Source organism: Dipodomys spectabilis, unplaced genomic scaffold, assembly GCF_019054845.1.
Source record: "Dipodomys spectabilis isolate Male_0828 unplaced genomic scaffold, ASM1905484v1 ptg000148l, whole genome shotgun sequence".
NCBI lineage: Eukaryota > Metazoa > Chordata > Mammalia > Rodentia > Heteromyidae > Dipodomys > Dipodomys spectabilis.
Genome location: NW_024870825.1, coordinates 3,152,444 through 3,177,365, shown reverse-complemented (window position 1 = coordinate 3,177,365; position 24,922 = coordinate 3,152,444). Strand labels below are relative to the sequence as shown.

The window sequence follows — 24,922 nt, the reverse complement described above, 5'->3', positions numbered from 1 at the left end:
ATTTGGGGGCTAATTCAAATTTCTCCTCAAATAAGAGATTCACAATTTAGATATTTTTCTTGCTTTTAATCACAAAATAAGCCTGGAAACGGAAATTATCCAGTAGTTTTCTTTTATTTGGATTCAACCTAAAATAGCTTGATCTCCCTTTAATAGAGAAATGCCCGATTCCATAGACTATCATTAAAAAAGTACTGAGTGTACATCTTTCCAATACGATACTTGCTTCGAACTTTAGGCATCAACCATAGCTACCCAAAAGGCTTTCCAGTAAGTACAACTCAGTTCTCAAGTGCCTGGAATGGCTGTCTTAGCCTGGAACACGTTGTTACTGACCGCATCTGTCGTCTGCTGACCGCACATGGCTAAAGGCGAAGAGGTGCACAGGTGGCAGGGCCGAGAGCAGCCGTCTCTCAGTGGGCTAACAGACGCCATGCAGGGGGTCCGGGGACAGGACTCAGGACTTAATTTTCCACAGCTAAGAAAGAAAACATCAACAAAGTTAGTTCTAAAACTAACAGGTTCTAAAACTAATAGTCTCATGACTTCACAGAGAAGAACTATCAACTATCCCAGCCACAGATTAGGAAAAAAAGCATCTTTTGCAGGATCAAAAATGACTGTGCAGCTTGACCATGGGTTCTCATGCCTACCTGAGATCATGGTAACATCTTCCAGCGTGTGCTACTAAAGTGACATGAATTCACACCTCATCGACGGTGCTAAGTGCTCTACGCGTGTGGAGGAGGAGAGCTGAGCTGAGAAGCAGAGCATCAGCAGACGTTCACACCTGAGCCTCCTGATGCACGCACACACCCGCACACACTAGGACAGGAAGGCAGTGGCGGCAGGCACTCACTCTTATATTAAACCCCAGAAGATCGCTTATGACTCCTGAGACGGCAGAGAGGATAACTACTCTCGTGATGTTGTAGATCAGGGGGTTCATGGTCAGCCCGTAGAGTCTAAATGGGGTGTCCAGCTCCTACAAAGCAAGAGCTAGCATGAGATGCACACAGAGACACGCTCTGCACACCTGCCTTTCCAAGATCACCTGCAAAGTCCATGAGGCCCTGAGGTGAACCACACATTTTAGATGGATTCGGTATCATTTTGTTGTTGGTGCCGGTGGTCAAGGGGCTTGAACTCTGGGCCAGGGAGCTGTCCCTCAGCTCTTCAGCTCAAGGCGAGTGCTCTACCACTTGAACCACAGTGTGATTTCCAGCTTTCTGGTGGTTCATTGGAGGTAAGAGTCTCGCAGACTTTCCTGCCCAGGCTGGCTTTGAGCCACAATCTTCAGATCTGAGCCTCCTGAGCAGCTAGGATTACAGGTGTGAGCCACTGGCGCCCCACTTTAATTTTTAACATTGTGATACACTTTGCCAATCATCAAATCTGAGCAGGAAGATTGGAAATTTCTCCTTACCTGTCACTAACCCAAACCATCAGGCTGGCATTTGACATCTATTCATTCTGGTATTTACTGTCACCATGGTCTCAGAGTTGTAAGAGGTGAAACCCTGATTTGCTGACTTGAGGGGATGATTTTAGTTCATCGTCTTCTTTCTTGTACAGAGAACTACATGAACACAGCTGACACTAGGGCCTCTGCCTTGGCGACCGCACCTCCTTCCAGAGGTCGGTCAGAAAGCAGGCCCAGGCCTTGAGAAGTTGCCGAGTGGTGCTGGCCACCGTGCAGGGTCCTCAGTGCTACCACCGACAGCAGCACCCACCACAGGGCAGGACGGGGCAGCACCGGGGCGCAGGGCACATCTGGTCTGCTGACTGACCGGCATAGGTTGCTTCACATGGAAAAACCTCATGACCTCTAGCTCCTGGGTGGGCAGGGACACACCCTCCTTGTCACCTCAGAGACCAGGCCACTCTGTTCTCAGCCTTGCTTCTTGTCTCTGGCCTGGCCATGGGTCTCGGCCCGTGAACCCCGAGCTCTAGGGCCTCCTGTCTAGACCACCCATCCCTGGTGTTTCCTCAGAAAAGCTGCCGTCTTAAGCAGCAGTGGCTTACACCTGTCCTCCCAGCTACTCAGGGCCATGGTGCCAGCCAGCCATGCAGACAAGAAAGTCAGCGAGACTCCTACCTCCAATTAAAGCACTGAAAAGGCTGGGTGTGTCCTTGGCTTAAGTGGTAAAGCACCAGCTTTGAGCAAAAAGTCTGAGGGACAGTGCCCAGCCCTGAGTTCAAGCCTTAGGACCAGCACCAAAGAAAAAAGAAAGAAGCTGAGACAAGTATGTCATTGGATGTTACTTACTTTTAGCAACTTGGTGGACAGCTTTAGTACATTGTTTACAAGAGTGAGCTGGTCTTTTTTATTTGGCTTTTTTTCCATCTTAAGATATAAATTAATCTGGGAAAGGAATAAATATTAAGGTTAAGTTTCATAGCAAAACAAAATATATACAGGGCTAGGGCACGGCTCAGTGGTAGAGTGTCGGCCTAACACGCAGGGGGCCAGGAGTTCAAACCCACATATCATCAAAAACACCTTTTAAAATTTCTAACAAGTACTTCTGCAGAGAGCACATACCATGTATGCTAGCCCCCAAGCTCTGACAGAGTAAACCTTAGCAAAGGTAATAACCGAACCATCAACAAATTCCTTTTTATAGTAATTACAAATACAACAAAATCAGCATGTAAATTCCTTAAGTTAAAAAACTCTTGTTTGTCTCACCCCCCAAATAACCTAAACATGTGGAAAGAAAACAGTTTAACTTCCTTATTTTCCCCTAATAAGAATTCTCCACTCTATTTGGAAAAGGGTGGAGGAATAATGATTCTAAATGTTTTTAGCTCAGGTTTATTTGAAATCAAAAATAAAGGGGACTGGGAATGTAGCACGCATGAAGCCCTGGGTATGACTCCTCAGTACCACATACACAGAAAAGGCTGGAAGTGGCGCTGTGGGTCAAGTGGTAGAGCGCTAGCCTTGAGCAAAAGAAGCTCAAGGACAGTGCCCGGCCCTGAGTTCAAGCCCCAGGACTGGCAAAAAATAATAAACATAAAAAGATAAAACTGTTTTGTGCTCCTCTGTGTTTACAAGGTATTAATATACTGAAACACAAGTCTTTTCCAAGTCCTGGGTGCGGTCTTGTGGCTGGTGCCGCAGAGTCTGGAAGGCTCTCTGGGTGGTGACAGGTCCTCTAGAGGCCTGAATCTATCCTGGCCACAATGCCAGGCTAGAAGCGTGCTGTCACAGGCAGAAAACCAGGTCTCTTCATCCCTCCGATCCTGACTCCCTGGACCTGGAGCAGGCATGAGGCCCTGATGAGTGTGCTTAGAGCAGGGGCAGCATGACCCAGTGGCGATGCCCCTCCCCCCCATGCCCTACCTGCTCCGTGAGCAGTATGGAGACGTTGCTGTATTTCTTGTTGGTTTCAGACCCCAGTGAGGCCAAGCGCAGTAAGAACAGCAGCAGGGCTGTTTCCCAGACCAGCAACTCCCAGTTGTAAGCGTCGTTCAGGAAGGTTTTATGCCCTTGGAGGACCTACAGAGAACCCAATAAATGCTCAGTTCTAAATCTGCCTTCAGTCACATAATGGATTCCTTACCAAATTTAAAAGAACACTTTCAGATGCAAAGCCGAAGAGTTTCAGTGCTCATAAAGTATTATCTTTAATCTGTAGCACTTTTCCTTTTCCTAGTAAGGGGCTGGGGGAACCCATGGGGACACACAGATACTGCAGGAGGAGAAGACACAGACACCGCAGGAGGTGAGGAGGGGCACAGCCATCTCTGGCTGCTGTGACCAGCCCCCTCCTGGGGTGCAGGACCACAGTTCCCTGCCAAGTGCGCCAGCGAGCCCACAGCCCACCCCACAGGCCCTCCACTCCCAGCGCTGCAGCACCCTAGGAATCAGCTCTTCACTCCATGTCAGGTCGAACATCACTAACATCAAACAAAAGCTAAAACCGAGAGTGCCTCTTTTCCTTCAAGTTTCCTGTTAGTTGTTTTTAAAATGTTGACTTAAGAGTAAAAAGGCATGGTGACTCATGCCTAGAATCCTAACTACTCAGGAGGCTGAGATTCTGAGGATCATGATTCAAAGCCTGCCGGTGCAGACTCTGCAAGACTCTTATCTCCATTTAGCCAGCAAAATGTCAGAAACAGAGCTGTGGCTCAAGACGTAGAGTGCCAGAAGCTTAGGGGCAGCCGGCAGGACCTGAGTTCAAGCCCTACAACTGGCACAAACAAACAAAAAAATCACTGTTCACAACTGTCAGAACACAGTAGCTTTCTTTTTTCTTCTTCTGTTGGCCGTGGGGCTTGAATTCGAGACCTGGTTTGCTGTCCCTGAGCTCTTTGTGATCAAGGCTAGTGCTCTACCACTTTGAGTCTCATGAGACCTTCTTGCTGTGGCTGGCTTTGAACTATGATCCTCAGGTCTCAGCCTCTTGAGGAGCTAAGATTATAGGCATGACCCACCAGTGCCTAGCTCACAGTAGCTTTTCTATCAATCAAAAATTCAAAAATGGGGCAGGAAGGTGGCTCAGTGCTAGAGTGCTCGCCTCACATGCATGAAGCCCTGGGTTCCTCAGTACCACATATACAGAAAAGCCAGAAGTGGCACTGTGATTTAAGTGGTAGAGCACTAGCCTTGAGCAAAAGAAGCCCAGGGACAGTGCCCAGGCCCTGAGTTCAAGTCCCAGGACTGACAAAAAAAAAAATCAAAAATTATAACTACAGTTAAAATGACCTTGAATCCTCATTTTAAAGTCATATTCACGCCCATACTGTTAGAAAAATTAACCAGCATCCGAAAATAGCAAAAGAAGCGCGGACACATTCAAAGCCACACAGCTAAGCGCACGGTGGGCTGTGGGCACTCTTACCTGGGCACAGCAGATGAAGGCGATAGAGAGCGTCAGCAGGAAGACGGAAGACACCACAACATCCACAGAGCGCTGCGGGCCTCGCCTCTGTGGGGCAGACAACCGCACCATTCACACTCAAGCCAGCGCCAGCGTTCCAAGAAAGTCAGGCAACACTTCCACACACTCCAATACCCGTGTCTGAGGCCCTGCAGCCCACACTCCCCCGAATCGAGAGGACGACCGATCATTAATCTAGTTCTAGCTACTTCCCAGTCAGAAAAAGAAACAGTATTTGTATCACTCTGCCCTAGGAAACTTAAATTTTCTTTTCCCTGAGTACTTACTTAACTTCTACCAACCAGCTCTACAGATAGATCACTCCCAACCACCTGTCCAGCCATCTGCCCACCACTCAGCATCCATCCCAGGCTGACCTCCACAGCCCAGGGGCCTCTGCCCAGCACACCACGAGCACTAGTGTCCCTGGAGGAGACTGACCTTCAGGAAGGAACGAAGCGATAGCCAGATCTTGATATTCTCCACCTTTTTAAGTCTGAAATGAGGTATTTCATATTTTCTAGCTTTCCTGGCTGAAGTAATATGGCTGAAGAGTTTTGCAAATAAAAATCTCTACAGGAGGTGAAATAAAAAAAATCACAAGGTGAAACATTCAGGCATCTCTGTAAGTCCACACACAGCCGTCAGCGCTGCTCTCCACATATTTACTTCAAGTGTTAAAATGGGTGAATTCGTGTTTGAAGTCCCCAAGAGTGTGCAGTGCGGAAGTGTGAAATGTCCTTCACGCCTACCACCTGGCTTGGCCAGCACACTGCACGGAAACACAGGGCATGATCTGGACTGTGTGAGGAATGGTGGCTGGGGACTCTGAATCCTCAATTCCCACCATCTTTTTTTTTTTTTTTTTTTGGGGGGGGGGGTGGGTCAGTCGTGGGTCTTGGCACTGTCCCTCAGCTCATCAGCTCAAGGCTAGCACTCTTCCACTAGAGCCACAGCACGACTTACGGTTTTCTGGTGGTTAATTGAAGAGTCTCATGGAAATTCCTACCCAGGCTGGCTTTGAACCATGATCCTCAGATCTCAGCTTCCTAAGTAGCTGGGATGACAGGTGTGTGCCACCCGCGCCCTGCAACTCCCACCATCTTTTACAAAACCATCATCACTCTGTGGGGTGGGGGGGAGGAAGGACGGGGAGGGGGGTCCTAATGGTCTAATGCCCAGCAGCAGCCAGCCCGCCTGGCGGCAGCCATATCCCACACAACAAACAGGCAATAACAGGAATTAAACCCTCGCAAACCAAAATCAAGAGACCCAAAACAAGTATGTGAAGTATCATTGCTTCTCATCCACTAACCTGCTTGTACGTTCTCTCCGCCACACACATCATGAAGAAAAACATCCAAGTAAGACACAGTCTTTCAAAAAAATTAATAAGAGACAGAATGATAACAGGCATGACGGGCGGTGCCCCGCAGAAGAGCGCCAGGACCTCCTCAGCCGAGATGGACCTGATCTGCTCCAGGCTCTTCTCGTGGAAAAGGCGGTATAGAAACGGGAACAGGGTCAGCCCCGCGGTGACGGCGTTCCCCAGCATCTGGTAGCCCCCACCTTGCTGGCACGCATTCACCTGCAGACGGATGGGGCCCCAGCATTACTGCCGCCAATGGAGGTGGCACCAACGCTATTTCAATATGCAGGCTGGCTGGGGAGCCCTGGCCTCCATCCCCAGCACCACAGGGAGAGGAAGATGAGCAGAAACTCTCGACTCGTCACAAACTAGGGCCAAAGAGACGAGGAAGCTTTGGAGAGCAGAAATCATGTTTCCATTTCCTACGTACTACCAGGACTCTGCGACTGCAGGGCGCAGAGCAGCAGGTGGGTGCCGGTTGGTGTGGTACAGAAGGTGTGGAGGTGGGGAGAGGGAGGAGGTCCACGTCTAACCCTACCCTGCTCATGATGACGCCGCTGATCTCCAGCACAGACATGTCCATCTTCTTGCACTCACTGCCTTCCCAGATGATGGCACTGACCCGGTCAGAGGCGGGGCTTGAGTTCTGAAGCCAAAACAGGTGGTTCTAGGGAGGGAAGTGCAGAGGTGACTCCAGCTGCAAGGCTGAGCCTCCCCGCTCACCAGCCTCTCGCCACCTGCTGAGCAGCTAACTGCCCTCTACAATGAGGTGGGACTCCTTACCACATTTTCCCTCTCTAAAGACAGATAAGTGAGCAGAGCACAGGAAGTTAGGAAGAAAATCAGGCCTTTCTCTGGCCTTACAAGGGCACGAACCAGCAGAGCAGCCTGGGAGGATGCGGCCTGCCAGCTCCCGGCCAGCCCAGGCCTTAGTCTCCGTGCTACCTCAGAAGTGTGGATCTTTCCAGAGCCATGAGAAAGGCTGATGAGGTCTGTCTTCAGAGTGCTGAGGATCAAGGCCAAGGCTGTGGCCCTCTCTGGACGTGTACGCACACATGTCTAATGCTTACTGGGCTCACTCTTCCAGCTGTCCTGCCAAGCTACTTCACAACACTCCACATGTAAAGCCAACAGGTACCACGTGTAGCAACAACTCCACACAAGGTAGCAACAACTCCACAAACACCTCCTAAGGAGTCTAGACTACTTGTGACACTGAAACTTGACCATGAAAGCATCACGTGATCTATGCTCTAGAGAAAGGCAACGGTTCACACAGTGCCTACAAAAATGGAAGCAGGGGACTGGGAAGGTGGCTCAGTGGTAGAGTGCTTGCCTCGCATGCACAAAGCCCTGGGGTCGATTCCTCAGTACCTCATACACAGAAAAAGTCAGAAGTGGTGCTGTGGCTCAAGTGATAGGGCACCAGCCTTGAGCAAAAGAAGCTCAGGGACAATGCCCAGGCCCTGAGTTCAAGCCCCAGGACTGACAAAAAAAAAAAAAAAAGGAAGCAGATGGGCCAGGCCTGCTCACACAGGAACGGTGGACTGCCACAGGAAGACACTCACCCAAGCAATGAAAATCCTCAGGTGGAGGCGTTTCCCTCCTTCTCACCGCACTCCTCAGAAGTGGGGCAGAGCGGGGTCCCCCTGCCCCCCGAGTGTGGGCAAGCCCCGCCTCCACACACCTACCTGCTGGAACACGTCCTCCTGGGGGTCGCGCTTGGCCCCAGCACGCAGGGCGCCCACCTGCGCAGCCTCGCTGTCACTGGTGGCCGACGAGCGGCACTCGGGGCCGTGCAGCAGGTCATCCCACAGCATGTCCTCCGTCTCCGAGTCCTGGCGCGTGCTCTCCGAGTCCCTTCTGGACAGGCGGAGGCTCCGGGAGCCACCAGCCACGCCAGGCCGAGTACCCTTCAGGGGAGGCCAACAGGACAGGACCCTTAAGAACAGTGACGTGAACCAAAGTGGACAGGAGTCATGTATGGCAGTGCTGGCCTCCGCAGGCCGATGCCCGCTCCCCAGCCAGCCGGGCCTCGAGTGTCTCCTAGTAACAGCCAAGCTGGGGTGTCACCCTGACATCTGGAGGCGAGTGACCCTGCTGGGTCTCCACGGGGCCCAGGAGCAGCTGTGGGCCTAGGACAGTGTCCCTCTGTCCCTGCCCTCCCTCACCTCCCCCACCTCCCTCAGCTGTGCTCCACCTCTGCAGGGCTGTGTTATCCTCCTCCCCGCCCCCCTTCTCCCTCGGCAGTGCTCCCATCTTCCAATGGTCCTTTCTCCTCTCTCCATAGTGTGGCCCTACTTCCTGAACAACTCCACATCCCAGATGCTCAGGGCCTGAGCAAGGTCGTTCTGAGCATCGTCTACGATGCTTTTCAGATTAGGGCTAAACAGCACCATGTGTGCATCTGCCTCCCTGCCCCTGCCCACAGCTGGATGTCACTACAGCCAAGAGTGCGCCCCGGGCAAACGCAGGCAGCATCCAGTGCTGCGCTGCTGCTCACTGGACACTCTGTGGCACACCAAGTATACAATGTGTGGCAGGGACTGGAGGGAAAGATTGGAAGAAAGTGAAGAGAGGGGTGACACTGTCCAAAAGGAAACATACTCGTTACCTGATTTACGTGATTATAACCCCTCTGTACATCACCTTTATAATAACAAATAGAACACTTTAAAAAAAACCACTGATCTCGGGAAGATGCTTTACCTGGTTGAAGGGAGGGGGTTCGCACTCTGACTCAGCCAGGCTGTCTGAGTCCCGCACTAGGTGACACCACCGCATAGCGGTCTTCTTTGCCTACAGAAATCACACCCACGTTACAGGAGAACATGGGGATAGGACTTCTCTCCCAGGCTCTCAGGCTGAAATGAGTATCACCTGAGGGTGGAGGTGGCCGGCGAGCGCAGACTTTCTGTTCTTCACCGCGCAGCCGTTGTCGCTGGAGGCGCCCTCCACGCTCCGGCGCAGCAGGATCATCTGGGTGTGTGCCTCGCCGTCCTCGTCACTGGACGGGTCGTCTGACACCCTGTTGCCCAGACACCGCCTGGCCTCCTGCAAGGAAGCACAGCGGCTGGAGCAGCTAGCAGCCACACCAACTGAAAGCACGCTGAACAAACTAGCCAACCACCTCATGTCAATAAGAAGAAAATGTTGAAATTCAGAAAGACAGGAACGTGAAACTCCGGAGCCTCAGTGTGGGTAGGGTGGGGCCACACCTACCTCACCAGCCTCCGGTCAAACTCAGCACCCAGCCCTAGCTGTGAGCACAAGAACACAATGCACACCTCTGCTGCAGGCCCGGTGGACAGGGTAGAACAGCACCTCCACACCCAGCCCCTGCACGTGTGCGACGCGGGCTTCCACCCCAAATCAACCGCAAGCCCACACGCTCCTTGCTCCAGTATCATCAGGAAGTTTTCTGTCCCATAAGTCTGCTGTGAAGACAGTCTGAGAGCAGAGCTCCGCACATCCACCCTTACCCTTCGGCTCTTCTCCCCATCGGACATTTTCGCTCTGTCCCTCTGCGGCCATGTCCTGCCCTCCGGCCGACAGAGCTGCTTCTTCACAGCCGGGCGGAGACAACTCGAGTCATTGTCCGTTTCTGTCCCTTTATTAGATAGTAACCTGACCTTTTTTATCCTGTTTTTTAAAAAAAGAAACGTTAACAACTTTTCTGAGTATCACCTACCATGAAATCACTTTCTTCTGAAGAGCACAATCCAGCATGCTGGAAACAAAATTCAGAAATTGTGTTTTTCAGGTCTTTAGCTTGCTGAGAGTATAGGACAGACCCTCCATGCAGACTACTCATGACGGCAGTCCATTAGCCAGAACAAGCTCGCTGTAGCTCACTCTACGCAGTCAGTTCACTACTTTCCCAGCATCCACTCCAACCCAAGGCCAACCTAAGACCTCTCGTCCCCCTCATAAATACCATCTGGGCGTCCAAGCCCAGAGCCTTCCAGTCCCATTATCCCTCCAGCTACATGGTCATGTGACTGCCGGCTGAGGGTCAGCATGTGAGCCAGGTGAAGCACTACGCCTGCCATTCTTCTCTCCTGGCTACATGGGAGAAGCCTGGAACACAAGGAATCGACACTCTACTCAAGGGCAAAGATGAAGGTCTGAACACACTTCATCTTAGACAAAGTAACTGCAGAAGAGCGTGGCTGTGTCCAGGCGTGGCCCTCGTGAGCCTGTGCAGTGTATGGAAGCTCTGCCTCAAGGAGGCAGCCGGCGTGGCCACACCAGCTGCCGTCCCCACTACAGCAGGAGGCAATAGCATCCAGCAGTGCGGTCCAGCAGTGGAGTGCCTGCCTGGTCAGCCTGAGGCATGGGACAAACAATCAGCCCCTCAGAGTCACCTCACGGGTCCCACCCGCAGGGTCCCAGAGCAGCCAGGTAGGAATCCAGTCCATTCGCCTTCCCATCCCACAGCCCATCTAGCCTTTACTCGAGACTGCCTGACACAGCCTAAAGTATCTGTGCTTGTGATCTTGTGACCTAAAAGCATTAAAATCAAACAGACCAAACGTGATGGTAGAGCAGGGTGTTCACAGGCGACCTGGCCCCCGCGAGCCAATTTGTTGGCAAATCTTTCTAGAACTATCACTCTCCAGTCATGTGCACCACACACACTCGGACGGTGGGGTCCTGCTGTGCATCCAGAAACATGAGTGTCAGATCCCAGACCCCTACCTGTTCCCAAAGAGTGTCCCCCAGAAGCTGGCAGCCCTGCGGGGCGCAGGGGCCAGCGCCTCGGCCCCCTTCATCTTGTCAGAGGCTGTGCCGCTGTGTTCTCGGCTCCCATCACCATTTACAGTTTTCCGTAATTTTCTACAAAAGAAGATTTCAGTAACTTCAGACTAGTCAGAATCTTTTCTATTTCTGTCCATAATTTCCCCCCAGAAAACTGTACTAATAGATTATTTCCTAAAGTCAGGGGCAGTTAACAATTACACAAAAATATTTCCGATTAAAGAACTAAAAAGAGAAAAGACAGCCCTGCTATCATTTTGCTCATTCTTATAATAGACAGCCCAGCACTGCTATCCAGAAATAAGAGTAGAAAACATTCTCGCTCACATAACCCTCGCTCCACACCAGGACAGACTGTCTAGTCAAGCACCCTTTGCACATTTAATCAGCGCAGAAGTCTCTTGGCAGCTGTGCAGCCAAATGGCATATCCTACAGATAAGTGAGACAACGCACAGTGGCATATTTCCTTAGAAAATATTAAGCCCATTTGATTGACTTTACAAGGAATCTTCAGAGTTCTGAAAAATAACATTTAAAAATAAGTACAGGGCTGGGAAGGTGGCTCTGTGGTGGAGTGCTTGCCTAGCATGCATGAAACCCTCGGTTCGATTCCTCAGCACCACATACACAGAAAAAGTGGGTAGTGGCACTGTGATCAAGTGGTAGAACTCTATCTTTGAGCACAGAAAGGTTCAGGTTCAGAGCGAGGCCCTGAGTTTAAGCCTCAGAACTGGCAAAAAAAAAAAAAAAAGTATATTGAAATTCATTACACTAAATTGAAAATTTAGTAATATTAGAGAAGTAAAACTCTAGAGATACTCTAAGGAGAGATAATACTAACTTTGGAAGCTAATACTAAAATACCTAAAAAATTTTCAGCAGTTCAAAAATCTGCATATATCACATAATTTAAAAAACTTGACATGAATTCAATGTGTGAAAATGTCCTGTCCATCTTGATTAAAAGTTTAGACCACTTAGAAATCAATCATACACTTTAATAAAAATGTAAATTCAGTCAGGCACTAGTGGCTCACACCTAAAATCCTCCCAACCCAGGAGACTGAGATCTAAGGGTCACAGTTGAAGCCAGCCTGGGCAGGAAAGTCTGTAAGGTTCTTATCTCCAACAAACCACCAAAATCCCAGAAGTAGAACTGTGACTCAAGTGATCGAGTGTCTTGAGCAAAAACAGCTAGGACAGCACCCAAGCCCTGAGTGCAAGCTCGACTGCCACACACAAAAAAGGTAAAATTTGATAGTGCCAATCCAATGTATGTTAATAGTGAATTTCAAGATATTTGGACTAAACTGAAGTTCAAGGAAAATGCTTATACTGGCCTGTCATCCTAGCTACTCAGGAGGCTGCGACCTACGGATCATCATTCAAAGCCTTCCCAGGCAGGAAAGTCTGTGAGACTTTTATCTCCAATCACCAAAAAGGTGGAAATGGAGCTGTAGCTAAGTGACAGAGTGCCAGCCTTGAGTAGACAAGCAAGCGTGGGAGGCCCTGAGTATGAACTCAATACTGGCACCCACACGAATGCACACAGATGCACACATGCACCCATCTGTGCACACACGCGCTCGCGCACACATGCATCCTTGTTAGTTAGCGTCTCTGCTCACCTCCGCCTGCGGTTGCCGTTGTTCCCTGGAGGCCGTGTGACCTGGGAGGACACGATCTGGCAGTGCACAGTCCCCATGAGCAGCATGAGGCACAAGGGCCCCAGCACCTCGCTCACATTCACAATGGGCATCATGAGGTACAACACCACTGCCATGACTGGAGAAGAGAGGTAGAGCTCATCTTTAAAACCACTGTATAACGATACACTTTGTTCCTGCCATCTATCATTTTAAAAAGAGTAAGCAATTCATAGGAACTGAGAGAAGATGGAAGCAACGTTGCCATATCAGTGCAAGATGACAGATGAAAGCCCATGCCGACCTGGTCCTGGGACAACCAGGCATCCCAAGAACATCCCAGGCCTCCCACGGGGAGGTGCCATGCTCCCAAGCAGCACACCGAAACATGCTCAGAGGCGCAGCACCCCGTTCTCCACGAGGATGCCAGGGCCCAGGCATACAGACCCACCACTGCTGCCTGGGACGCAGAGTGCACCCCAGACGCCTGACCCATTTGCCCAGCTGCTGCTAAAGACAGCACCGTCCACAGCCAACTCTGGCGGCATGCTCCCAGGAAGTACAGTCACCCTCCCCTTGCTTTTAAGAATTGCTTGCTTTTAGGAGGCAGATTTTCATAAAATTAAAGGCAGGGAAATGAACACTCAGCCAGATCAAGCATTCAAAAAGCCTTAAAACACTTCAAGCAGAAAAAAAAGCTCTGTGGGGAACAGGAAAAAGACTGTCTTTGGGCAGGGAAGGTGGCTCAGTGGTAGAGTGCTCGCCTTGCATACATGAAGCCCTGGGTTCATTCCTCAGTACCACATACACAGAAAAAGCCGGAAGTGTTGCTGTGGCTCAAGTGGCAGAGCACTAGCCTTGAGCTGAAGAGCTGAGGGACAGCGCCCAGGCCCAGAGTTCAAGCCGCAGGACTTGGGGAAAAAAACAAGACTGTCTTAGAGGAGGAGGAAGAGGAGACATTAGGGAGAGATGCAGGAGGACACATTAGGGAGAGACGCAGGAGGGAGCAGGAACAAACCGTCGGGGCATCGAGGCTATGAGATGAGATGTTCATTCTAAAGCCACTTTTAAAACATTTCTTTTGTCAAGCACTAGTGGCTCACACCTATAATCCTAGCTTCTCAAGAGGCTGAGATCTTGGGATCATGATTCAAAGCCAAACCAAGCAGGAAAAACTGACAATTTTATCTCTAACCACCAAGAAGCCAGAAGTGCTAATGGACAGCACTCAGGCCCCAGTTCAAGCCCCAGTATTGGCTCCATAAATAACAAAACACTTCTCTATTTGTTGTGAGAAGGAAGGATGATGGGGGAGATAGATGTTACCCAGTGGGGATGACTAGAGCTGTGGCCATGCTAGTGGCCGCTAAGACACACTTTGTGGCAGGGGGTGGTGACAGCTGACGACAGGCAAAGAGTGAAAGAGACAATGTACAAAAACATCAAACTGAGATTTCTAAGTAGGGCAACGGCAGCTTACCAGCTTCTCTAGAGGCTGGCTCTGAGCATCATGGCTCAAAGCCAGCCCAGAAAGACTATGGGACTGTTATCACTACAGAATCACTAAAAGGTCTTAAGTGGAGCTGTGGCTCAAATGGTAGAGCACCAGCCTTGAGTGAAAAAGCTAAAAAATATCACCAGGCCCTGAGTTCAAGCCCCAGTTAACACCCTCCCAAAACAAGATTAAAAAATAATAATAATGATTCGGGCACCAGTGGCTCAGGTCTGTAATCCTAGCAACTCAAGAGGCTGAGATCTGAGGATCAAGGTTCAAAGCCAGCTCAGATCTTATCTCCAATTAACCACCAGAAAACTGGAAGTGGCACTGTAGCTTAAGTGGTAGAGCACTTGCCTTGAACTGAAGAGCGGAGGAACAGTGCCCAGGCCCAGAGTTCAAGCCCCACAACTGACAAGAAAAAAAATGGTTATTCTTCCTTTTATTAACTCCGTTTATTATGTGGTATCAAGGAATCGAACCCAGGGCCTCATACGTGCTAGGCAAACACTGTACCACTAAGCCACATTCCCTGCCCCCCTCCCCAAAAAAAGCCTTAAAATGATGAAGTTCAACACATCTAGTAAGGTACACATGGAAATGTCAGGTGGGCAGACTTGCAAGGCTGAAGTTCGGCAGAGGAAGCAAGCCTGAAGTACAAGCGTGGGAGCCAGCAATCTATGCAGAAATAAGGCTTTATTTTTACTCATGTAGTACTGAGGATTTGAACCCAGGACCTCATGTATGCTAAGCATACACTCTAACATTAAGCCAATTCCCAGCCCCCAAGAAATGAGGTTTGAAAAGAGAACATTAGTCAAGAGAAGAGAACCCAGGTTCTAGTCCTAGGGTAACCCAGTACACAAAGGGCAGGGGGGGGGGGGGGTAGGGGGAGGGAGAGGAAGAGAGAGATGGAAGAAGGTGCAGGAAGAGAGCTGGATGAACATGTCGGCACCTCAGAGCAAATAGTTTTAAGGTGACCCCAAATGGTCAACATGCTTTCACTCCTTTGTACTTTGGGCCAGGGGACAAAGGGTAAACCATCTGCCTTCATTGTCCCATAGCAAAAGCTGCAATGAGACACAGCCACTGCAAGCCACAAGTCACAGGTACCTTGCATGAGGTAAAGCAGGAGCAGCCACACGAAGATCCTCAGAGAGGTGACCTGAATCCACCAGCTGCTGAAGAGTGGGAAGAGAGCCACCCGCACCAGGCCCTTCCGTGTCAGCGACGGCCAGGGCGCCTCGGGCCGGGCCTTGGCAAACGTGGAGCCTGCGACAGCAAGGGGCATTTACACACACTAGTTATATACAACACCTGATGTGCTCACGCACACCATCTGTTAACACACTGCACCTGTGTACACAGGCGCTCCACTTACACACATCCCTCTATACGCGCTCTCCGTTTACACGTTATTTATATGTGCTATCCATTCACTCACACTCTATTCACACATACTACCTATTCATACACATTATTCACACATTATCCCATTCACTCACACTATCTATTCACATGCTACTATGCTATTTACACATGCCATCTAGTTACACACATTTTCACATACCATCTATATACACAAATTATCTATTTGTACACCTTATCGATTTGCACACACCATCTGTCTGCACACACCATCTGTCTGCACACACTCCATTACATGGATGGGCACTGTAAGCAAGTCCTCTTCAATGGCAAGAACTCAAGGAAGTCAGGCAGTCAACAATCAATATGCCCTTTTCACTACACCTGTGTCTGCAGGTTCAATCTATGAAAACCTTGTCATTTATGTCACTGGCAATACTGAGACGTTAGCTGTGAAAGCTACCCTCCCAGCACCTGTGCACAACACCAAAACATAACAGTGCCGCTGTGACACAGATATATCCACAAGAAACCAACCAGCCGTAGAGCTCACCTCTGATTAAGTCCACATCAATCAAGTCTGGTTTTATGTGACCCATCTTTTTTGGTTTGTTTTTGAAGCCCTAGGATAAAACAAAGGAAAAGAGCAGTTCTTTCAAATGCAAAAAAATATACTATGTTTCTTTTTCTTTGCTGCCCCCTCCTCTACCCCTTACCCCCCAACCTGGCAGGGACAAGTCTCACTATGTAGCCCAAATTGGCCTAGAACTTAAGATCTTCTTAACAGTCTCTGACTGTTGAGATTACAGAATGGCACAGCCATGCCTGAAATTTATGTTTCTTTTTTTACAAGTGACATTTTAATCCTAATGCTCTTTAAAAGATATTGTCATTAATTTTAGTCTTATCATGTAATAAAAGCATACTTTATCACTGTGTGTGTGTGTGCATGCACATGGGTGTGCATGGTGCATGCCTGGGGCTTTCATTCAGAGCCTGTCCCTGAGCTTGTGAGCTCCAGGCTGGCACTCTGATGCTTTACCACTTGGGCTACAGCACCATGTCTGGCTTGCTAGTTAGCTGGAGGTAAGTGTCCCACAGATTTTCCTGCCTGGACTGGTTTTGAACCATGATCCTCAGACCTCAGCCTCCTGAGCAGCTGGGATGACAAGGTGAGCCTGACAGATCACTTCATCACTTTTTAAAATAAGTCAAAGCCAGCAATCAAAAAGTGGTCAATAAGCCACCACCGCTTCTCTCCTCCCAACTTCAGTCCTCACAGGTGAAGTGAGGGGAATAGGGCACGGTCCAAAAGGAAATGCACTCATTACCTGACTCATGTAACTCTAACCCCGCTGTACATAACCTTTATAGTAACAATAAAAAAATTAAAATTAAAAAAGCAAAAGATGTTCATCTTTTTGGCTGTTTCTATATATTTTACTTCTATACTTCTAAACAATAATCCTATACTATTCCTTTCTTTAAATTCAGTGCTGCACCTTTGCAAGGCAGACATTCTACCACTTTTTTCCAATTGGTGTGGGGGGCTTGAACTAGTAGAGGCCTGGGCACTGTCCCTCAGCTCTTCAGCTCAAGGCAAGCACTCTACCATTTGAGCCACGGCACCACTTCTGGTTTTCTGGTGGTTAATTAGAGATAAGAGTCTCAAGGACTTTCCTGCCCAGGCTGGCTTTGAACCACGATCCTCAGATCTCAGCCTCCTGAGTAGCTAGGATTACAAGCGTGAGCCACGGGCACCGGCTCCACTACTTTTTTTTCCAGTACTGGGATTTGAACTTGGGCCTCCTTGCCCAAACTACTTGGGGGTAGGGTCTCCTGTTTATCTAGGGCTGGCCAGGACCATGATCCTATATGTGCCTCCACACAGGTTGGAGGACAGGCATTAATAACCAGGCCCAGTTCCTTTTTCTAGGCTGATCTCCAACAGTAATTCTGATCCCTGTCTCCCACACCCATCTGTTCTTTAATTCATTAATTTTAGAAATCATTTGTTGACTTACATTGTGAGAATATAGTTCTTAACCCACGAACCCTCCTCTCCTAGCTGCCATCCAGACACCACACACACACAACACACACACACACACACACATCCCGCACGCGCATGCACGTAATGCTGTCGACCGAGTTTGTGCTCCCATGTGTAGCACACTCCCAGCTCTAGCTTGATTTCCTGTTTAAGACCAAAATACTTCCTATTAAAACTGGAAGAAGTACTAGAAAATTATCCACACTTGAAGCAATGTCAGAACTAAGGTTTTAAACTCCTGCTTCCACCAGAAGAGCTCTCTCCAGTCTTGCACCTCCTGCCCCCTCCAAATGTCCTTCTAGCAGCTTTCCGAAAAGCAACCACAAAGTCAAGTACGTAAGTCCCAACCTGCTTGAAATAATCCTTTTACCTTACACCGGATTGAAAGCTGCCCTGTATGTATGAGAAGCTGTGGGTGCTTTTCTCTCAGGAATGCAGTCTCCCAATGTTGTACCCCAGCACAGAACACAGTTTCCCTCCTCAGAGCCCTGGCCTTGTTCATGGTATTCAGAAATTCCATGAGGAAGTGAAGTGTCTTCATTGCATCTGTGTTAAGAATCCTTCCGAAGGGGGCTGGGAAGGTGGCTCAGTGGTAGACTGCTTGCCTTGCATGCAAGAGGTCCTAGGTTCGATTCCTCAGCACCACATAAGCAGAAAAAGCTGGCAGTGGCTCTGTGGCTCAAGTGTTAGAGCACTAGCCTTGAGCTGAAGAGCTGAGGGACAGCGCCCAGGCCCAGAGTTCAGGCCCCACGACCGGACCAAAAAAAAGAAAAACTGTCTTCTAATTTATTTTTATATTTTCTTCCTCAAGATGTTTTCTTTTCTTTTCTTTCTTTTCCCCTTCCTGTTGAAGAATTCCTCCAAATATCTAGACTCATCTTTTGCTTCAGTTATTTTTCAGACAGGCTCAGGTGTTTTTGCCCAGGTCTGACCTGGACCATGATGCTATTTATGCCTCCAATCATTCAGATTGGTATAAGCTAGTGCGCTCAGTTCACCCACACTGTGCTAACACAATCTGCAGCCATTTTTTTATTTTACTTTATTCAGAGGTGATATATAGCGGAGTTACCTTTATATGTGTCAGGTAGTAAGTACATTTCCTTCCTTTTGCATAGCATCACCAGTTACCTTGTTCCCTCTCATTCCCTCCTCCCATCTCCGCCTATGAGTTGTGGCTCATGTTCCTCAATGTCCAGTGAAGCCAGCAGGCTGTGCTGCTGGGCTTGTTCACCTGCTTTCCAGTGATTCTGTGCCCTACCCCACCTTCCCTCAGATGTACACTGTACACACCGTATATGAGGCAAAGAATACACAGCACTCAGAAAACAAAAGGACAAATTAAGAAAAAGTCCTTTGTTTCCTTATCTTTGGAGTTTCAGTCTGTATATAATTATATATATACACACACACACACATACACACATAAAGAAGCGCCTGGGTATTACAACTTGGTGACTTTCTCCTAAGATTATCCTCTTTTGGTCTCACTGTATACAGTGTCTTGAGTCCTACATAACTGGCCATATTCCACTGCATTTTAAATCTCACTTCCAAGTATCAGAGAGAACATGCACCGTTTGTCTTTCTGTTCTTGGCTTACCTCTCTCAACATTTGTTCTAGTTCCATCCATTTCCCTGTGAATGACATTATTCTATCCTTTCTAATGGTGTGTAAATTCCATCGTATATAGGTACCACATTTTGTCTTATGATCCACTTATCTCTTGTGGTGCATCTGGGCTGTTTCCAACCTTGGCTGTTGTGAGCAGTGCAGCAGTGAACATGGAACATGGGTGTGTAGGTGTCCTTGTCGTATCCTGGCTGGTGATGCTCAGGGTAGCTGCCCAGGCGTGGTACGGCTGGGTCATGGGGAGGTCTGTGTTTACTTTCTTGAGGAACCTCCAGACTGCCGTCCAGAGCGGCTATACTAGTTTACATTCCCACCAGCAGTGCAGTAGGCTTCCTTTTCCCCACGTTCCCACCAGCAGTGTTGTTCCAATTCAGAATATTGGCCATCTGAGAGATGGACCCTCTCAGAGTTGTTTCCATTTGCATTTCCAGTGTGGCCAGGGGTGAGGAGCATTTCCTCGTGTTTCTTTGCCATTCTCACCTCTTCTTCTGAGAAGTCTCTCCTTATGTCCCTCACCCAGGTAGTGATTGGTGTATCAGATTTGGGAGGGGTTGGTTTCTTGGGCTCCCCGTATATACTGGATTTTAGGTCTTTGTCTGATGTGTTGCTAGTAAATATCTTTTCCGAACTGGTTGGCTGTCTTTCTAGTTGAGCAGCTATGTCTTTAGCTGTGCAGAAACCTTTTATTATCATGTAGTCCCATTTGTGTGCAAATCTTTTAAAAAGATAGACCCAAAACAAGAGTCTGATGGCATTTATGAGCATGTCTACAGAAATCTATAGGAGATCCAGGCTGGTCTTAAGACTCTCTACCATTAGCTACCAAGCAACCACTCAGTGACCAGTGCGCACAAGCACTCCACGATCACTATGTACCAGCACCCCATGACCACCGCGCACGAGCACTCCATGACCACCCTGCCCGAGCAGTCTGTGACCACTGCACGGACCAGCACTCCGTAACTACACTGCATGAGCACAAGCACTTCTGAACTCCACACACAGACTCTGAACTATTAGAACATCATCAAACTCTTTCTTCCCCTATATTAGTGAAGACATTCTGAATTATACGCCAGCTTTTGGTTGCTTGCTTAGCATGAAATAACCAAAAAATCTAAAAGCAGTGTATTTTTATACAACTTGAAAAACTTTTTTAAAAAACCAGACTTAAAAAACAAGGGCCCACAAGTTGGTTCCAGGCCAAAAATGAATTTTGTTTGCTTGGACAGTGAAGATGATGAGGAAGAAGATGCAGGACAAAGAGGACTAATAGAGAAGGAAGAAGACAACTACACTGTTAAAAATGGATTTCTAAGGCTGCTATAATCCCAGCAATTCAGGAAGCTACAATCAGGGAAGATCAGTAGGTGACAGGTCTGGTTTGGGCAAGAAGTCAACTAATAGAAAGCCAGGTGTGTGAGACTCCATCTCCAAAATAACAAGCTAAAGATCAGGCTGGGTGGAGGAGCAGAGCACCTATCAACCATGCAAGCAAAAGACCTTGTGTTCAAACTCCAATACACACCAAAAAAAGCAAGCTGGGATGGTGGCACACTCTAGTCAGACATGGTGTCCAACCACATGAGCAGTGGAAATAGTTATGATCACCTGTCCAGGTTGGCCCAGGCATAATAGTGAGACTTTATTTCAAAACTAATCAGAGCACAAAAGGGTTGGGGTACAGCTCAAAAGACAGAGCCCATCCCTGAAGCCCAGGGTAGTATGACAACAGAATATCTCTCATAAAATGCAGCTTCTCCTGAGTAATCTAAAACCTTGGGAAAACTGTATCTCAACGGTCATATGGTGACAAGTGAGCAAAGCTAAGTAGCCATGACCCCATTTATACAGGCCACTTCCTGCCAAGGTCTGTACCACCTGCCATTTATACAGACCACTTCTTCCCGAGGTCCCATAACACTTGCCATTTATACAGACCACTTCCTGCCATTATACAGGTCACTTCCTGCCGAGGTCCCCTACCACCTACCATTTTTACAGACCACTTCCTGCCGAGATCCTGGTACCAACTGCCATTTTTACAGGCCGCTTTCTGCTGAGGTCCTGGTACCACCTGCCATTTATACAGGCTACTTCCTACCGAGGTCCTGTACCACCTGCCATTTATACAGGCTACTTCCTACCGAGTCCTGTACCACCTGCCATTTATACAGGCTACTTCATACTGAAGTCCCATACCACCTGCCCTTTATCATGATGCGTGCACTGGTCCTTTTAGCAACCTGAAATAATAAAGAAGGCCATGCTTGCTGGAGAACTACAGTTTTTGGTTTTTCCAAATACCATCAATGTAATAAAACAAAGCTAGAATTAAAGAAACCAATTTACCTTAATCTGAGTCTGTTCGATTGACTTTTCCCATATCTGTTGATCATATGCTCCAATCTGCAATAAGGAGCAGGCTATTAAAGGAATGCAAAGATGACCCTTATATTTAAGTCATGAATCTACAAGAACAGGCTATCTGGGAAATGTGCGTCTCTGAATTATTTTTTAAAAAAAATTTCTAAAGTCTGTTTCCTTTTTTTTGTCGGTCATGGGCCTGAACTCTGGGCCTAGGTGCTGTCCCTCAGCTCTTCAGCTCAAGGCTAGTGCTCTACCACTTGAGCCACAGCACCACTTCTGGCTTTTTCTGCTTATGTGGTGCTGAGGAATCGAACCCAGGGCCTTATGCATGCAAGGCAAGCACTCTACCACTGAGCCACCTTCCCAGCCCATCTGTCTCCTTTTAAAAAAAAAATCTAAAGTATCCCAAATTATCTCAAATCAAGTATTATCTTGAGATATTTCCACTCCAAAATACTTGAGATATTTCCACTCCAAAAGAAAACATCAACAGAAATACTAAAGAAGAATAAAAGGTAAGGGATGGTTCAATCTGATGACAGCAGCAATCTGAACTATGTGGATAAGGACATCATTAATGTAAAAACAAACGAAAACAAAAACCTATAAGTTTGTGCAGATATTCAGAGAGCTGGAGATCTGAACATCTTATCCTGAGACATGGGGCTGGGTTTACAATGACCATGCCCATCTAAATTTCCACTTATGATGAGAGAGCACAATAAGAATATGTGGCATCTCCAGACAGAGGGGAAGCATTTTTCTCTAGGAGAGTTTTTCTCTACAAGAAGCATGCTTTCCAAATAAATGTGGCTTGGCAATACCTTCTTCTGATACCATGATATAGCATCTCTCTCATTTGAGGCCATCTGGGTCTCCAGCCAGAGAGCGGGATCTCACTGAAAAGGAAGAAAACACGTGGGTGATGCCAGGACTGCAGACTAGCACCCAGGCGGCCTCATGGACTGGGCAGGTTCTCTCTCTCTCTTTGGCTGTGGGCCTGAGAAGCTGCTGCGGTGCAAGGTTTGAGCAGCAGGGGGATGGATGGTGTGAGGAAGGCCGGAGAGGAGGGGAGGGATGGGGAGAAAAAGGAGGGGAGAGGAGAGAGGAAGACGGAAGACCTCAGGAGAGGAAAGGAGGAGGGAGGAGAGGGGAGAGGGGAGAGGGGAGAGGGGAGAGGGGAGGGGAGAGGGGAGGGGAGGGGAAAGGAGGAGAGAGGAGAAGAGGAGAGGGGAGAGGGAAAAGGGGAGGGAAGATGAGAGGGAAGGGGAGGGGAGGGGAGGCAAGGCAGGCAGGGGAGGGAAGATGAGGAGAGGGGAGGGGAAGGGAAGGGAGAGGCGGAAGACCAGAGGCCACAGGGGGCGAGGCGAGGCCGAGAGGTGGCGGCCAGGCCAGGCCGACGGCCTTTGCGACCCCCGCCGCCCGCCCGGGCCGCCCCTCACCTGCCGCCCGCCGCCCGGAGGCCGCGGCCGGGCTCCGCGAGCTCAGTGGCCCGGGCCGGGCGGGGAAGCCCGGGAGGCCGGGGAGGCCCGGGGCCCCGCAGGCCGCATCTTCCCCCGAGGCCGCGCCGCCGGCCGGGCCGTTACCATGGAGACCGCGGCGCCGGCCAGCGGGGACGGTCCGGACGGCGCCCTCCCAGCCCGGCCTCCGCGGTCACCCGGGGGCCATGGAGTGAGCAGCGGGTGGCGAGAGCTGAAGGCGCGGGAGACAGACGAAGGAGTCCTCGCTGGGCGCCGGCCTCCACGCTGCGGCCCAAGACCTGCCGGGCAGCGAGAGCCCGGGCCCCGGCGGCGCGGCCTCCCTGGGCCGGGCCGGCCCGGAAGCGACCCGGCCGGCCGAGAGCTGGGTGACAACCGCCTTCCGCTTCCCGCTTTGTCCGCAGAGGTGGCTCCGCCCCTCGGCAATACCGCCCGCATCCACCAGGCCCCGCCCCGGATGCGCAGCCCCCCTCCCACCAGGCTCCGCTCCGGATGCGCCGATCCCTCCGCCCCCCCCTGCCCTGCCCACAACCGCTTTGGCCCCGCCCCTGCCCACGCAAGACCCCGCCCCGCGCGTGTCAGCACCGCCTCTGGCCCCGCCCCGCCGCCAGCAGCGGCAGGAGGCCGTCCCAGGCCTGATCGCTGGCCTCGGGGCTCCGGGTCTCTTAGGCCCAGCGGCCCCGGGATTTGGCCGGCCTCCTTCCTTCCCTTCGTCCCGCCCGCGGCTGCTCGGCCCGGCGAGGGGACTGAGGTTTGCCCGCCGCGGCTCCCGTGCTTGGCGTTCGGGTCCGGGAGGAGGGCACGCCGGAGCCAGCAACTCGGGGCTCCTGAGGCGGAGGCCCGGCAGGAAACCCGACGCCAGCCCCGTGCGGAGCCGCGGCCCGGGCTGGGCTCCAACCACTGGGCCGGGCTGAACGGGGCCACCCGACCCCACCACGGCCCGCAGGCGGGGCCCGCACCACGGGGACCGCCCGACTCGCTCTGTGGGATTAGAGGCCAGGGCCACGGCCTCCGCGCACAGGTGACACCAACGGCAGGTGACACTCCAACAGCAGGTGACACCAACAGGTGATAGGCCCACACCAACGGCAGGTGACACCAACGGCAGGTGACACGCTCACACCAACGGGAGGAGCACTGTACTTGCTGCTCAGCCCGCAGGTGGCGTGCTGGAAGACCCTCACTTGACGCTCCCACCGGCTGCCTCCCCAGTACGGTCCACACCCCCTCCTCACCCTCACCCAAGGGAGCAGCCCGGCCCTTACTCTAAAGGTCTCGACTCAACTGGGCCACAGCACGGACGCCACAGTATCAACCAGAGAGAAGTGCTCCCGGTCGGCTGGCACCCCGCGTTTAACCAGCCGGACATCACGGCCACACACCCACGAGAAGGCCACGGCAAGATCTCCTTAGGAACGTTTAAATCCGGCAGAGGAGGGGAGGAGGGGGTCAGAGGCTAATGAGGTCCGGCGGTGAACTAACACGTGCTTCTCGTTCTGTGGTCACACAGAAGTAGAGGACAAATCAGACTTTGTTTATTAAAAAAATACTTTACAGGAAAAAAAAACCTCTATGCATTCCATTGTCCTATTTTACAAAGAAATAGCTTAACAATTTTACACACTTAGACAACTACAAAAAAGCAGTGTTAAAAGGATTATTCACACAAATTCAGATTTAAGACTATTCCTTAAAAACCTTTTAAAACACTTGTTAATGTCAATAAACTAAGGCCACACAACGCAAATAGTCTGCCAGGCAAATTATACATTTCATCTATATGCAAAAAACTCTTAGATAAATTAAAGCCACAAGAGGGGGAGGGGAGGGGGAGGGAGGGAGTCTTAGCTGCCAATCAA

General features: G+C 50.0%; 1 protein-coding gene across 3 annotated transcripts; it reads right to left on the bottom strand.

The window, feature by feature from the left end:
* Nucleotides 1–95: 95 nt before the first annotated feature.
* On the bottom strand, nucleotides 96–23,403 carry Phtf1 (putative homeodomain transcription factor 1). Of its 3 annotated transcripts, none has more exons than XM_042692306.1 (19): nucleotides 23,028–23,402; nucleotides 22,410–22,484; nucleotides 21,568–21,624; nucleotides 16,083–16,152; nucleotides 15,275–15,433; nucleotides 12,649–12,805; nucleotides 10,960–11,097; nucleotides 9,741–9,900; nucleotides 9,139–9,312; nucleotides 8,968–9,057; nucleotides 7,950–8,171; nucleotides 6,797–6,925; nucleotides 6,205–6,477; nucleotides 5,331–5,462; nucleotides 4,851–4,937; nucleotides 3,350–3,505; nucleotides 2,270–2,365; nucleotides 860–985; nucleotides 96–478 (listed from the first exon to the last, which is right to left on the bottom strand). In XM_042692306.1, the coding sequence occupies exons 2-19, from the start codon at nucleotides 22,452–22,454 to the stop codon at nucleotides 458–460; spliced, it is 2,292 nt and encodes a 763-aa protein (XP_042548240.1). In that variant the 5' UTR covers nucleotides 22,455–22,484; nucleotides 23,028–23,402; the 3' UTR covers nucleotides 96–457. The 3 variants fall into 3 exon arrangements, with proteins under 3 accessions (XP_042548240.1, XP_042548241.1, XP_042548242.1); XM_042692307.1 differs by having other exon boundaries at nucleotides 23,172–23,402; XM_042692308.1 differs by lacking the exon at nucleotides 4,851–4,937 and having other exon boundaries at nucleotides 23,028–23,403.
* Between the last annotated feature and the right edge of the window lie 1,519 nt (nucleotides 23,404–24,922).